We start from the raw sequence: 16,358 nt of genomic DNA on the forward strand, positions 1-16,358 counted from the left end.
TTATAACCAGGGTTCTGGCTGAAACACCCTTGGTCACCGTGATGCATGATCTCTGTCAGAGAAGGATAGGGGAGTGAAACCCTACAGATTCTCCCTGATCTCTTGGCAGTATTGGTAATGATATGGCAGCACTTCTACATTCAGTTGAACTCACTGTGCAGCACTGTGACAATGTTGTTTTAATTGTGTTATTTTAGCTATCCCTGTCTGTTGTAAACAAAATACTGGAATATTATTGTTTTATTTTGTGATTTTATGTTATTGTGACCTGTCCTGGGATTGGCAAGAAATGTGAGATATAAATAAATATCTGCAATAAATTTCATGTAGGCTACATCAGGCGGCAAAAGCACTACTCTCCAAGTCAGCTTCCTAGTTTGGATAAAATAGGGAACTGTTTTAATAAACTCTTAAAGTGTACATGGGCACATTTGTTCTTAGTCAAATATAAACTGTAGCTGATGAGAGAGAAATTGGGTCACATTTAATAACATGGAGCATAACACCAAAAACCTGCCAGATTGTGTGTTCCTTCACATAAAGGGACAGTTATGCTCAGTGATGACCTGTCCTTGATCTTTGAAAGTTCTAAGAACTTAGTTTTCTTTCAACTCAAGTTATCATGCTCAGTGTATATGCATGTATATTGCGAGTCATCACTCCCCTTTCCTTCTAAGCAAAAGATATGCAAGTGCATGGCCAAAGGCTTTGGGTTCTGATCCTAAGTATTACTGAAGGGACAGGATACCCAAATCCTGTCTGTGAAATCACCACATGCCTCAAAACTGTTCAAAACTGTCCAAAATTCCTTTTGTCTTCTAAAAATCCACAGCTACAGCTTTTCTGTGGATTCTCACAGAATGCTGGTACATAGGCAAAATGTTATTCTTTTATCAGCACGAGAAGGCTTCAAAAGGCTAATGAATAGGCTCTGTCATTGCCAAGAATACTCAGGCCTGGGAACTGACTTTTATCTCATTCAGTTGCAACATCTTGGACATGCTGAACCACCAGGGCTCCTCGACCCACCCCCCTTTGGCTTCTCATTCCCCCTTTCCTGGGAAGGGTGCCAAGAGTCCAATAGTCCCAAGACAGCTTTCTGTTCATGCTCAGAGGAACTCATGGGCAGGACTCCTGAGGGAGGAGAAAAGGGGAGGGAACTGGAAGGGTATATATGCTCTGTGCACATGACTGTGAACTCGTGCATGCTTTTTGTGAGTTATCACACTTGCTCCTTCTACCAGTTCATGGATGGTAGAAATAAAGCTTTTTCTCTGAAACTATTCCTTGAGTGTCTGTTGACTCCCATTTTCCCTTTCCCGGGTGCAATATTTTTCCCACCAGAGGGCAAAGCCTCATAAGGCTACATTTCTAAAGCTCTATTTAGTTGCAAACCAATATAATCAGTCAGCTGGTATGCTTGCTTTGTTCAGAAAGCATGGATTATAGAACATTTAAATTTACCAGGGATACAAAAATTAGTTCCAGTTTACTGTCACATCAAAAAGTTGGACTTACCACTGTAGGCTTGTTCCAAACAGTTTGCCGACAATGCTTAACTGCATTGCAATGAGATGCAGTCTGCAGGTTCTGACACCATACCTCAGGACCTTTTGCGCACTCTCTGTGCAGTAGGAGGGGGCTTGACAAAGCTGTTGGGGGAAATTAGTTTTCAGGTTATTTGTTCAAAAACAGGTAAGTCCACTTAAGTAATTTCATTCTGCTGATGGTCTTTAAAGAACCTTAGAAATAAAAATGATAAATTCATACAACAGAAATGAATACACAACTGAACAGACCTAGGTTAGCATTAACTGCCAGAGCACTCTTCACATCATACATTTGAAGCTATTTTTGTGTATTCACCATTTACTAAATACAGATGCATTAGAGTAAGAGAAACTGACAACTGATGAGCTAACAGGTTGTGAGGCACCTGTCACCCACCAATTAGGAACTGCTAGATAATTTTGTTTCCTATAGAACAGTGGTTCCCAAACTTCCCCTCCATCCCGATCACTTGGAAATTGCTGAGGGTGTTGGGAGACTGCTTAGTAAATTTTCTGCCTGTTGTAGCAACTAATGCACTGTGCCAGATGCTGTATAATTTTAAATTGTATCACTATTGCTTTTTTATTTCTTATTTATTGTATGTATTTTAACCTACCTAGGGGGTCCATGGCACCATTCACGTAACAAAAACTACTATTGAGGTATCAAAATTTTCAAATAGCTTGGGGCGTCTGAAAAATCGGGGGTCTGCAGTACTTGGCTAATTGGGAGCCATTGCTCTAGGATTTTCCTCCAGTACTGCCCCCTGCAGGAAACTATCTTAAATTCACAATGGAACAAAGCTGAGTAAGGTGGTTATGCACATTTGCTTTAATTTAAGAATGAAAGCAAGAGCTGTACTGCATGCATCTGTGAAGGTCAGGCAGTGGGGGATAGTTGCTGCTGCTGCTCCCTCTCCCAGCTTTGAGGCTCAGAAATAAAACTTGGGAGTATTTTATTTTATTCCCGTGTTTTAAAATTAATATTGTTATAGCAAATTCACAATGCTTTAAATGGATTACGATTCAGAAGATAGCAAGGTCAATCTAGCATCCATACTTCACTCACTGGATTACTCAATTATCAACATTTCAGGCTTGATGATAAAGAGAGCACTTCAATTACTGCAAAAGAGAACATCAAGCATTTAGTCTAATTTAAATATTATTGCCAAGTTTATTGTTTCTATAATGTACAATGGCTTTGCCACTAAAACCTCTAATTCTTCCATCTTCAACAGTAAGGCAAGAACTGGAGAGTTTGAGCATGTGCAAACAGGGACATGAGGTCTTTATCACAATAAATTTTCCAGTCATACAATCTTCCACTTCCTATAGCAGGCTTCCTCAAACTCAGCTCTCCAGATGTTTCTGGCCTACAACTCCCATGATCCCTAGCTAGCAGGACCAGTGGTCAGGGATGATGAGAATTGTAGTCTCAAAACATCTGGAGGGCAGAGTTTGAGGAAGCCTGTCCTATAGTCTATAGAACATGGAAATTGGAAACTACCTGTATGTAACTACAGAAATTCCGATGAGACTTTTAGTTATCTAGCTTCTAGGGGAATTTTACTGGGATGGATAAGGATATAAAGCAGCCTGTGAATAGCTGGTTTTGTCTATTACTAGACACAGCCTAATCCTACCATTACATGCAGGACCTGCTTTCCTAACACAATGTGTTCTCAGGAAATCATTCATTAAGAGAGTGTTTGCATAATGAACTGATGATTTCCCATTACTTCATATGGGAACATTTCTAATCCATGCTTTTGCCCTCCATGCTTTCTGCCTGAAACTGCTGCAGCTAATCAGCAAAAGCCAAAAAGAGAAAACACGAATTTGTCTGATCTCTTTCCCACCCTCAATGGTTTCTGCCAAAAATGGCTAGCACAAAACGCAATCTAGTAAGGAAGCAGGCAAAGTGTGTCTGTTCAGATATGTTTGTGTAACAAGGTTTGAGTATAATTATTTGTGTTCGGATAACTTAAGATTTCAGAAAACAAGCATTCCGATAGTGGGACCAGTGTTGTACTCTGCAGTGAAATGATTTCAGGGTGATCTTGGGACCAATAAGTACTGATGTCCATGATAGAAATTTCTTAAGTGGTACCAGAATCCACATGATAGCTCAGTTAGTAGAGCATGAGTCTTAATCTCAAAGTTCTGGGCCCACGTTGGGCAAAAGGTCTCTGCATTGCTGAGGGTTGGACTAGATGAACCTAATGGTCCCTTCCACCCCTAGAATTCTATAGTTCTATGCAGATGTAGCTGCTTTCTTTTTCAAGTTACATTACTGATATTGGTAAGTAACACTGCAAATCTTATGCGAACAGAGAACCATGTTGCACACGAAACTGAATCAACTTCTAGATAAATCTTTCCTTTGGAACATGCAGTACTTTGCAATCTAAAGCACATATTTCAAGTACCACTGAAATTAATACACACATACTCACAATTTTTTTCTTATTACAGTACCAGTATCTTAATCATGGTTAGAGCAGCAAGTCTCAAGCTCACATGTGCTCCTCTCACGTGCAAAATCTTCCTTCCCCTCCCATCCCATCATTCATCACAATGTAGCATTATACCAGCACTGGCACCAAGTATAGCTGACTGAAGCTAGCGATTTGCAAACCAGCAGAGATGCTGCATTAGTGTTGCACACGTAAAACATCTTGGCAACGGGTGGGTGAATGGTCAAACAGAGCAGAAGATTGGCAGGGCAGGGGGAGTATGGATTATTTACAAGGACAGGCTAAGATACTTAACGTTTGCAAGGACACAAGCTACTGATAAAGTGCTCCCTTCCCACAGGCTTCAATGTCAGATGCTCAGTCATTTTGCGCAACTTACGAGCTTTCTGTACTGACCAAAGGTCACTCCTATTTTGTGCAAGACTTTACAAAAGAAATGACAGCTAAGTGACATTCTTTTTATTCTTTAGGGCTATAATCCTAAATCAGATGTAAAAAACTCACTGGAACTTGCTTCCATAAAATTTATGAAAATGTGAATGCCTTTCTTGTTAAAAGGGCTTAAAAGATACAGTAAATTTACAGCTATGTCCCATACTGAAACATCTGAGAATAATGGATTTAGAAGGTGCTTTTAACCAAGGCAAGAAGCACCCTCTAGAGGCAAAAGCTGAGAAGTTTTGACCTATTTGCAGTAAAGTTCTCCAGCTCTTAATTGTGGACGAAAAAAGTTTCAATACAAAGTTGTCAGAGGTTTTTCAAACTTAAATTAAATGGTCACAGGTAAGCTAGTCCCTTGATCTCAATTTCAACATGTTTTTGGCTCAATAGTTTCTGCAACCCAATATGGACCGAGGAGAGTGGAAGAGGCGGAAGTTTGCTTGTGAGCTCATGAAATGGTGCACTTGTGGACCTCAAATTCTGCAGAGCCAACAGACTTCACTATATCAGAATCCCAGTGCAGATGACAGTTCACTGTCTACTTGGCAGCATTTTTGCCATGTATTTGAAATCAGCAGGTCAAATGCTTAGTCAGTTTAATACTAAATACTTATTACAGCAGGCCTTTTAAGTGAATTCAGACTTCATAGTTTAAACTGATTTTACCTTTGACTTCCGGAGGCGGCGCGACCGGTAATGGCTGCCTTCTCCGAGTAAGGAGAAGGGAGCTCCGCTGTAAACGGGTCGTCCGCTACGGCGAAGCGGAGACCCATTCAGGAAAACCACAGGTGGCAGAAGCCTGTGGTCTCGGGACCCGGCGGGCGCCAGAAGCAGCCCCCAAAACGTTGAAGGGACCCCGTAAGGGGCTCCGGATCGCGGAGGGGGTAGCGGCGCTGTGGGTCGTTGCGCAAACAGCGAAGTGAAGCCGCATTGCTGTTGCCGGTCAGCGCTGTCCTTTCTTCCTGCAACTTTTCTGAACTTTGGAAACTACAACCCGTGAGTAAATTTGGACATTGAAAACTTTCTGAAACTTTTGTCAACTTTCTGAAACTTTTTGAGAACTTTATGAAACTTTTAAAACTTTTTTAAAAAAGTTGAAATCTGGCTGAAAACGGAGTGAGGATAAGCAGGAAGCCCATCTCCCGCTATACTGAACTTTAAGCAAAGAGCAGGAGGAGTGGAGACAAAAAGTTATGCGTTAACTAAATGCTGGCACCCTGTTAAAGCAGTTTTCTGAGTGAAAGACTTTGAGCTATTGACTTTTGCTGGTTATATTCGGGGTGCACTGATACCCTTCTTCTGTGGCACCAGTGGATTATAAAATAAATAAGAATCTCTGGTGCTGGAGCTGCCTGGATGAGCACCAGTTTGCAACTTTGGATACATTGAATTCAGATTTTGAAACATTCTGAGTTGGAACTGGATACTTTGAAACTGTTGCAGTCAAGGCACTGTAAGAAACACTGTTTTGCTTTAAGTTTCACTCTGCTAAAAATAATACATTGTGGAGGCGATAGACATGGACTTAAATTTATAAGTTTAACTTGGATTTGATCTTTTCCCTGAAGACGTATTAAGCTCCCTCTAGAGGATTTTGGACTTACAGCAGTGACTTTGTTTTACTTTCCCTTTCCCGGCCTCTGTTTGACTATTGCATCTGGGACTCTGCTTTCTCATGGGAACAACTTGGATTGACCTTGGATTACAGATAACTTTGGAATGAGTGGCGCAAGGAGAAGAGGAAGGACTAAACAAACAACTCTAACTTTATCTGCAGCCTCACAGCGTAGATCTTCTGTGCCGGCCTTGCCTTCCACTTTGCCTCCAGACATAGAGGCGGCCTCCCTAATACAGGCAGGGGAGGGTGAGACAGAGGAGCTGCACCTGGGAGATATGGCTTCAGGGACAAGTAGCTCTGTCTTGGAGAAAATTTTGGAGAAACTGGAGGCTCTGGACAAGAAGGCTGATTTGCATACAGCTAAAATTGAACAGAACACAGAAAGTTTGAATAAGCTGACTGGACAAGTTGCACAGAATGCCCAGTCTATTGGAGAATTAAAGGAGGCTGTAGGTGAAAATCGTAAACTGGCTGAAGATACTAGTCAAAGACTGGAAGAACTTGAGAAAGAAGTAAGACCACTCAGCAAACAAGTTGGAGAACATCAGATTTACTTTTTGATGACAGAACTGCGAAACAGGGAGACCAACTTGAGGATACGGTCAATACCAGAGGTGGAAGAAGATAACTTTATTGAATTTCTAACTAAGGAATTTGCCAAGTTTTGGAAGTTAGAGGAAAAAGACTTTAAAATTGTATCTGCTTTCAGGCTTGGCAGAGTCAGAAGGACAGAGAAGCCCAGAGATTGTTTGATAACACTGAGATCAAAGGAGGAAAGGGACAAGATTTTGGGCCTGCACTACGAAAAGTCACTAGACATTTTGGGCAAGAGAATTGAAATCTACAAGGACATTCCTAAGCAGTTGCTGGACCTTAGATCTAACTACACGGAATTGGCAAGACTGTTGAGAAGCAACGCAATTATCTTCAGGTGGGAGTTTCCACAAGGATTATCCTTTACCTACAGAGGGAGAAAGATCAAAATCAAAACAGTGGAAGATAGAGACAAGTTTTTGGGAGCACACGGAGAAGACCTCCACAAAGGACTTGGATTGCCAGCGCCAGAACTTCCAGGGGAGCCCGCCCCCTCGGATCCTCAAGGACCGGAGAACAAGGTACCACCCCAGAAAGAATAACCAGATCTATCCAGGATGTCTCTGCAGCTTTTGAGTTGGAACATAAATGGCTGTAACAGTCCCGAAAAAAGGTCTAAAATTTTTCATATTCTAAAAAAGGAACAATTGGACATTATATGCTTACAAGAAACACATGTGATTAGGCTCCATAGAAAGGTGTTAATAAACAAAAGGCTTGGTCAAGAATTTATATCATCGGATACAGTTAAAAAGAGAGGTGTAGTGATCTATGCAAAAGAGAGCCTTTCACCAAAATTTCTCTTTAAAGATGAAAGTGGAAGAATCCTCGCAATAGAAGTACAGTATCAAGGAGAAAAAATTTTGATATTAGGAATTTATGCTCCAAATGAAGGAAAATCGGATTTTTATAAGAAGTTGCACGAGATCATGCTGGATTATCTGGATTACAACAACGTCATTATGATGGGGGACATGAACGGGGTCGTATCAACAAATATGGATAAGTCACAGAACCAGAACATTACTAAAGAGGGAAGACTACCTAAGACCTTTTTTGAAATGACTGACAATATGGACTGGGTTGACATCTGGAGAGTTAGAAACCCCCTGGGAAGAGAAGGAACATTCTTTTCTGAAGCTCAACTGACTTGGACACGAATCGACCAAATATGGATAACTAGAAGTCTGGCACCTAAGGTGAGGAAGGTGGAAATCTGCCCCAAAACATGCTCCGACCATAACGCCTTGAGAATGGATATGACATTGATCCCAATCGGCTCCTTTAGATGGAAGATGAATGATGGCCTGTTTAGAGATCAAAGAATTGTAAAGAAGGCCCAAAAAACCTTAAAGGACTATTTTGAGATTAATTTGAACACTACGGTGGAAAAAAGAACTATCTGGGATGCAAGTAAAGCTGTGATGAGAGGGTTCTTGATTCAACAGAATTCCTTAAAGAAAAGACTGCAAAATGAAAAGAAAGATAAAATTCTGGAAAGTATCAAAGAGTTGGAGAAGAAGTTAAGATCTAACCCGAAGTCCCAACCGATTCTGAGAGAAATTAAACTTTATCAGGCGCAATATTCCAAGCTGATAAATCAGGAAATAGAATGGAAGATTAAAACAATGAAACAAAAAACTTTTGAATCGGCAAATAAATGTGGGAAACTGCTAGCTTGGCAGTTGAAAAGGAGACAAAGATTAAATACAGTAACAAACTTAGAGGTTGAAGGAAGGAACATTCAGAACCCGGGAGAGATTAGAAAGTGCTTCCAGAGGTATTTTAAAAAGTTATATACTCAAGGGCCACAAGATGAAATAGAGATTACACAATTTTTGGAGAGAAATGGATTAGCAAAGCTGTCAGAAGAAAATAAAACAATTTTAAATGGCAAAATAACACGACAAGAGATTGAACAGGCCATCCTGAGTCTGAAACAGGGCAAATCACCAGGGCCAGATGGACTGACCTCTAACTACTACAAGACATTGAAGGATTATTTGATACAACCTTTGTTGGAGGTCAGTAATGAAATAATGGAGGGGAAGAAGGCGCCTGAATCGTGGAAAGAAGCATTTATCACATTGATTCCAAAGTCAGAAACTGAAAAGACACAACTCAAGAATTACCGTCCCATCTCCCTTTTAAATGTGGATTACAAAATATTTGCAGATGTTTTGGCACGAAGATTTAAGAAAGTTTTAAGTGAGATAATCCATAAAGACCAGGCAGGCTTTCTCCCGGGCAGACACATGTTTACTAACACAAGGAACATCATAGACATTTTGGAACTTTTACAAACAAACATAAACACTAAAGCAGTTTTAATTTTTATAGACGCGGAGAAAGCCTTTGACAACATTTCTTGGAAATTTATGAAGGGGAATTTAAAAGAAATGGGAGTGGGACGGGGGTTTGAGAACGGGATTGAGGCAATATATTCAGAACAAAAGGCTAAACTGATAGTTAACAATGTGGTTACAGAAGAGTTTAAAATTGAAAAAGGTACACGACAAGGCTGCCCGATTTCCCCATTACTGTTTATTTCGGTTCTGGAAGTGCTCCTGAATATGATTAGGGGGGACCGGTTGGTGGAAGGGATTCAGGTCGGAGCGAAACAATATAAGCTTAAAGCTTTTGCAGATGACCTAGTTCTGACATTACAGGAGCCGGAGTCTAGTTTGAAAAGAGTACTACAACTGATTCAAAACTTTGGTCGAGTGGCAGGATTTAAGTTAAATAAGCAAAAAACTAAAGTTTTGGGGAAAAACGTGACAGATATTGAGTTGGAACAGCTTCAGAAAGAGACAGAACTAAATGTGGTTAAAAAAGTTAAATACCTAGGGGTAAACATAACAGCAAAAAATCTGAGTTTATTTAAAGATAATTATGAAAAATGTTGGTCAGAGATTAAGAGAGACTTGGATAGTTGGTCAAGACTAAAACTTTCTTTGTTAGGCCGAATAGCTGCCATCAAGATGAATGTATTGCCAAAAATGTTATTTTTGTTTCAGACACTGCAGATTGTAGACAAGACAGAGTGCTTCCGGAAGTGGCAGAAAGATATTTCTAAATTTGTCTGGCAGGGCAAAAAGCCCAGAATCAAATTTAAAATATTAACAGATGCGAAAGAAAGAGGGGGCTTTGCCCTGCCAGATTTAAAGTTGTATTATGAAGCTGCAGCTTTCTGCTGGTTAAAAGATTGGTTACTTCTTGAAGATACGGATGTCTTGGATTTGGAAGGTTTTAATAATGCGTTTGGATGGCATGCATATTTATGGTATGATAAAGCTAAGATAAATAAGGCCTTCAAGAACCATATTGTCAGAAAATCAGTCTTTAATGTCTGGACAAAATATAAAGACTTACTGGAGAATAAAACTCCGAGGTGGCTGTCACCCCTGGAGGCTAAGGCTCGGAAAAGAGCCAATATGGAGGCCAACTGGCCAAAATATTGGGAGATAATAGAAAAGGATGGTGACAACTGGAAGTTGCAGAGTTTAGAAAAGATGAGAGACAAAGTGCGAGACTGGTTACACTATGCTCAGATTAAAGAAGTGTTTAAAAATGACAAAAAGCTAGGATTCCAAGTGGAAAAGTCAAAGTTAGAAACTGAACTGTTAGAACCTAAGACTAAGGTACTTTCAAGAATGTATAACTTGCTGCTGAAATGGAACACACATGACGAAATGGTAAAATCAACAATGATAAAATGGGCGCAGGATATTGGGTATAATATTATGTTTGAAGATTGGGAAAGGTTGTGGACCTCTGGGCTGAACTTCACTGCATGTAATGCGTTGAAGGAAAATGTGATGAAAATGATGTATAGATGGTACATGACCCCTGTTAAACTGGCTAAAATATACCATTCGTCTGATAGCAAATGTTGGAAATGTAAGGAAAATGAAGGAACATTTTTTCACCTCTGGTGGACCTGCCCTAGAGTGAAGGCCTTTTGGGAGAAGATATATAATGAATTAAAAAAGGTGTTTAAATACACCTTCACTAAGAAATCAGAGGCCTTTCTCCTGGGTATTGTCGGCCAGAGTGTGTTAAAAGAGGACAGAACATTCTTTTTGTACGCAACAACAGCAGCAAGAATATTAATTGCCAAGAATTGGAAAACTCAGGAGCTACCCACTGTGGAAGAATGGCAGATGCAACTGATGGACTATATGCAACTAGCCGAGATGACCGGCAGAATTCGAGACCAGGGAGAAGAAAGGATGGAAGAAGACTGGAGGAAATTTAAGATTTATCTACAAAAATATTGTAATTTGGCTGAGTGTTGAATTGGATGCCAGTGCAGACAATTGTCTACCATTAAATTAGATTTAAGGTTGAATTATATGTCAAACCAAATTAAGATTATTAATTAAGATGAATTAAATGATAATTTGTTTGAAACTAATTTAATAATGATGTAAGTGTATGCGGGAGGTGTGGGGGAGTCCCATGTAACAATTGAGAGATGTTAAATGGACAATGATAAGTGCTTATCTAATATATGCTTTATTTGAAAACTTTAATAAATATATTATAAAAAAAAAATAAACTGATTTTACCTTTACTCCATTGAGTTGTTCATCAATTACAATTATAATTGTGTATTTATTATTATGTCAATTTATATACCAAGTTTTGTTTCACATGCATGTTGTGAAATGCATTCATACCTCAAACCAATACAAGGCATTTTCTCTTTTGTTTCCTTAAAGCAAGGAGGAAAGAAAAACTAAAAACTGAAGTGATCCATTTAGTTGATACTTTGCCCAAGATGCAGCTATGAGTCACCAGATTTACAGAAGCTATCGTTCACAAATGATAAGTTATCTCCAAAGGCGAGGCTTGAGGCACCAAGCTTTGGAAAAGCAAAAATGTTTATTTAAAATTATGCAATACTATATACATAACTCCAACCACAGCTAGGTGCTCATCATCCAACAGAGAACTTTAATAAAAGGAGGGTGACTAAAAATCAATGCCTTTAATTTAAAATAAAATAAGAGATCTGCCCAGATTTGATTTAAATTGGATTTTTTAAAAATATCCAATTTCTCAAATAGTTAGATTAATGATAAACCTCAATAAAAGCATGAAAGTTCTTTAACTTAATCAAGGAATGTATCAAATAGGTTGAAAAACGTCCTTTAACTGAACCTGATCAACAGAAGCCCTGGACAATGACTTCCACTTGCACAATGGGGCTTGCCCCCCCCCAAATAGTTGGGGGATGGGAGAACCTCCAGAACAGTGCACAGGGGAGGTGGGGGGCATTCTCTCTATGCTTGCACAGATGGAACATTTATAATAGTGCAGTATTGAATTCCACCCAATGAGACCACTTTTCAGGCTTTACCTATGAAGTACATACATTTCATTTTCACCCCATGAAACAGTTTGTTATTGAACTAAATAGAGCAGGTTTTTTTAAATCAGACCTTCTAAGCCCTATAAGTCCTGGGCGTTTTGTTTGTGAGGGTGGAGATGAAACATAGCAATGAAGTTATCCAAGGATTTATGTTCATGTATTTCCTATACTTAAAACCTCACAGTCATAACTATTATTGATTAAAAAAAAGACCTTACGGTATTAGCAAATATTTTAAAGGGAAGTTTTTAATGTTTGATGCTTTACTTTGTTTTTAATTTGTGGGAAGCTGCCCGGAGTGGCTTGATCAACCCAGTCAGATGGGAAGCATATAAATAAATTATTATTATTAGAAAAAAATAAGGAAAAAACGATATATGCAGAGTGACAAAGTTGTAATGCCTCCTATAAACAGTAGTGCAAACAGTGCAAACTAGTATTGTTTAGTGGCTAAATTTGCAGTATTGTTTAGGAAAGATGAACCAATAGGAAACTTGATTTAACAGTGCAATCTTAAGCAACACATCTGCTTTCTGGTGTATTTCCTGTACAAATTAAACTGCACCCCAACTGTCCTTAGTTGGGCAGGGGCAGGCAGGAAGTGAGTTTAAATCTTTGTTTTCTGCCCTTCCCTAAATTTCTATGGAATGAATTTTAGTCACACCTGCATTTTGGATGGAGCTAACTTACACAAAGCTTGGATTATATCATAAATCATTAGCTTAAGATCTGCCTTTCCTCTTGCAATTCTAAATCATGATCTAAATGGTTTTTAAATTGCTGTGACATAATCCACCCTAGATGAAAGCACCACTTCCACTAGTTCTCCCTAAGTGCTGGGATCACTTCCATTTTGAAAGGTTTTTTTTTGTTTTTGTTTTTTAGCTAAGTAGGCTAGCTTTATATTTATCACAAAATATCTGATGCCTTTGCTTGGGCTACTCACCTCCCTTTCCATTTGCTGCATTCTACAAGCATCCAAATAGTAATTCAAGAATGAGCATAATTATTTAGTAATAATTCTGTAAAAGCAGTGTCGCATAATTTTTTTACAGTATTAAGCAAGATATAAATGTTCTTAAATAAACAAGCTAGATGGCTCTTAAGTCATTCATTGCAGAGTTCAGAGAAAGTGACAGTATAGCAAGAACACCCTCTTAAGCAGCAGACAGGAGCAGCAGACAATTGCTACTGTTTAGGCATGATAGCTGTGGAAGCTCAGTGTGCAAGGGGAGTATACCACTAAACCCCAACTGCTGGGGTCAGACGTTGGACAGCTCGTGCCTTAGGAACATCCTAGGGGCACCTGGCCTTCCTGGAAAGAGGATGTTGGGACTAATTCCTATACTGTAGGGAGTTGAACTAGATGACCCTTGGGGTCCCTTCAAACTCAGAAAGTCTATGAATCTATGAAGCCTATCACAGGGAGAGTCAGCAGACTCCTCGCCCTCCAACTTCACTTGACTGCAGTGCCAGGGTGTTCTAGATAGCAGTAACTGGCTTATAGTCATTAAATATGTTTTTCCACCTCAGGTAACTTTGAAAGTATTTCCTTTGCATGATGCACTTGATTATTTCCATTCCTTTTAAAATTACTGCTTGTCTATCTAGAGAACCAGTATACAAACCTTCAAGGTTCAATTCAACCCGTGTTTCGTCATACTTGGTGCTGCAACATTAATTGTTGCAAAATTTAACCCCTAAAGATAAAGCTTTCTTTGGATTATCCACCCACAAGTTTATGTGATGCTTTGAGAAAGATATGTATCATTTGCGGTGAGAAACCATGTTCAAAGTATGCCTCTTAGATACAATCCTCAAGATCCAAAGCAAATTCCAGAAATACTTGATGGTAGCAATTTTACTTTTCTAGAATTTACAGTCTTCTTGTTGAAAAGACAAATGCAGCTAGCTAAATCCTGGCATGATCGTTTTCTACAACTAAGAATTGGGTTATTTCTTGCCCCCTTTTCTTCAGGTTCTCAATATATCATGACTGGCTAAACCATTTTGTGGCCTGAAAGCTCGTGGGCTTATTTACAATGCTGTTCCAGCTGCTGCTCTTCTGCATATATTTTGGTTCAATGGCTTTATTCTCTGCTTTCCACATCATATACTGCAGCTGCCATCAACTGCAATTCTTCAAAAGAAACCTTTCTGCAGGTATTTCAATGCAGTGCTTTTTGCATCCAGCTTATACTATAGAACAGCTTCCAACACACCAAAACAAGTATTTGGTTCCTGTGGGGGTAGGCTGCAAAGCTGAAACGTAAAGGAACTGATGGAATGGCAACACCACAAGTGGAGTTAAGAATTTACAACTAGGAATAAGAGCCAGACACCTGAAGAATCACAGCTTATTTATCTATTGGGAGCAAGCTTGATTCAGTGGCGCATTATGACATTTTCATGCCCAGGGAATGCATATATGTAATAAAAACAGGGCTAAAATGCCAGAAACATAAGGATGCTTGAAGCATTTGAGGAAGCCACAAGACAACTTTATGGAAGGGCCAGGTGCTGTTAACAGATGCGCCAATCATGAAATACCACGTCTAGAAGCATTGTGCCCTTCCATGCCAGCTGTTGTGAACAGGTAGGAGAGGACAACCTGTCAACTTCACACCTTCGCCTTCCAAGGATATTTGAACAGCAGCTGCTGGGAAACAAAGGCTTTGGATCATGTTGGATTAGTATGGATCCTTTTTTTTTGGGGGGGGGGGGAGTCATCTGAGGTCCGAAGGGACCTTGGGGTGGCGTGGGGTGGGGTCACTTACTCCAGCCTCCTGATCGGAGCAGCCTCAGCTATGCAGAAATGCAACTGTAAAACCACTGACCAGCTGTTTGGCCAGAAAGGGGAGTGGGGATAACGAGTGTGTTAAAAAAACCATGAATTCAGTTGACGGCGAGGGCGGGCAGTTCCCATATAAGGTGCGGGGGGGGGAAAGGGGGCGGAATCTCGGCTACGCCCCAAACCTGGCAATAAACAAACAACAGGTCCCCGAGGCGGCCCTCAAAACACACCCGACGGCGACTTGCGCTTTTCTCCAGAGCGTGTTTCACTGTAAGGGCGTTTTACTAAGCCTTGCAGAAACATTAACAATAATAGTATCTGGGCGGCCTCCGAAATATAAAAAACGCAGGTCTTCTAAAGGACGTCTTCTCAAGGTGCGGCTCAAAACGGGCATGTAGGGGCACGTCTACTAATAAATCCCTTGCCCACCGTGGCGGAAAGAAACGCAGGGGGAGGTGGGGGTCGCCTTGTAGAGAGAAGAGACAGGGCAGGGCAAAGAGGGGCGCTTTCTAATGGCGGCCAAGAAAGAAGGCGGAGCCCCCCCTTTAAAAAAGAAAGGAAAAAAGAAGCCATCCTCCCCTCCCAGGCACCTCGCCGCTTTCGTTTTCTGAGGTAAAGCGAAGATTCTGTGCTGCTCTCCCCCTTCGTCGCCCTCCTTCCTCCTCCTGAGGGAAGCCAAGAGCCCACCATTTTTTATTTTTAAATGGAAGCCCAACTAAAGCAAAGCAACGAACACCCCAGGACAGCTCTTCCTGCTTTTCCACTCCCTGAATAATAACAATAACATGAACAGCTGCTAACGGGACCGAGGGCGCGGCCTCGCTTTCTTACCCGCCGCCAGCGAGCAAAGGAGGACGAGAACGGAGCGCTGCATGTCTGCTTTTCTTTCGGGCTGCGCCGTCTGCAATGCGGGAGGGTCAGCTGACAGGCAGCCTATATAACAAGCCGCGCCGCCGACAGGGAGGAGGGAGGGGGTGAAAGCCAGCTACTGCGCGTGCGCGCCGGTGGGTCGGCTGAAGCTCGGGAGCCCCGCTCCCGCACTGCTGCTGTTGCGCAAGCGCAGTGGTAGACCGAGAAGAAAAACCGATTCTTCCTCGTCGGCCTGGTCTCGTAGTGCGCATGCGTCCCCCCCACCGGTTCCCTAGCTCCCTGCAATCCTCTCCGGGTCTGGTGACACTGATTCATCTCAGACATGAGGGGAGGGGAGTTGTGTCATAGACGGGAAAAGGCCGGGATGGTTGATTAGAAGGCTATGAAAGCAAAGTCATGTGAGAGGGGCGGCTGAAGCTCGACCCCCTCCTCTTTGTGTTTGCTCAGCGTTTGCTGAGCACAAAAAGCCTGCGTAGGCAATCAATGTAATAAATGTATTCGTCGGGATTGCATGCAGCCCGATCCTGGGTTATGCAGCTGTGTAGTGCGATTTTACGGGTACACACTCAGAAGTAACCGTTTTGCAACTTCCCTAGTGCAAAAATAATGGCATATTTAACAGATCTTGAATCTT

At 40.9% G+C, this 16,358-nt stretch overlaps 1 protein-coding gene across 1 annotated transcript in view; it reads right to left on the bottom strand.

Annotated features, from left to right (window-relative positions):
- LOC310762813 (prosaposin-like) overlaps positions 1-16,012 on the bottom strand; it is a 33,389-nt gene extending 17,377 nt beyond the window's left edge. Inside the window, exons 1-2 of the mRNA XM_083614311.1 lie at positions 15,686-16,012; positions 1,519-1,652 (exon numbers count right to left, since the gene is read on the bottom strand). Coding sequence (XP_083470437.1) covers positions 1,519-1,652; positions 15,686-15,728 — 177 coding nt within the window. The 5' untranslated portion in view covers positions 15,729-16,012. The remainder of the gene's footprint in view (positions 1-1,518; positions 1,653-15,685) is intronic.
- Positions 16,013-16,358: the final 346 nt, after the last annotated feature.

The sequence above is a fragment of the Podarcis filfolensis genome, assembly GCF_964270895.1.
Source record: "Podarcis filfolensis genome assembly, chromosome: 5".
NCBI lineage: Eukaryota > Metazoa > Chordata > Lepidosauria > Squamata > Lacertidae > Podarcis > Podarcis filfolensis.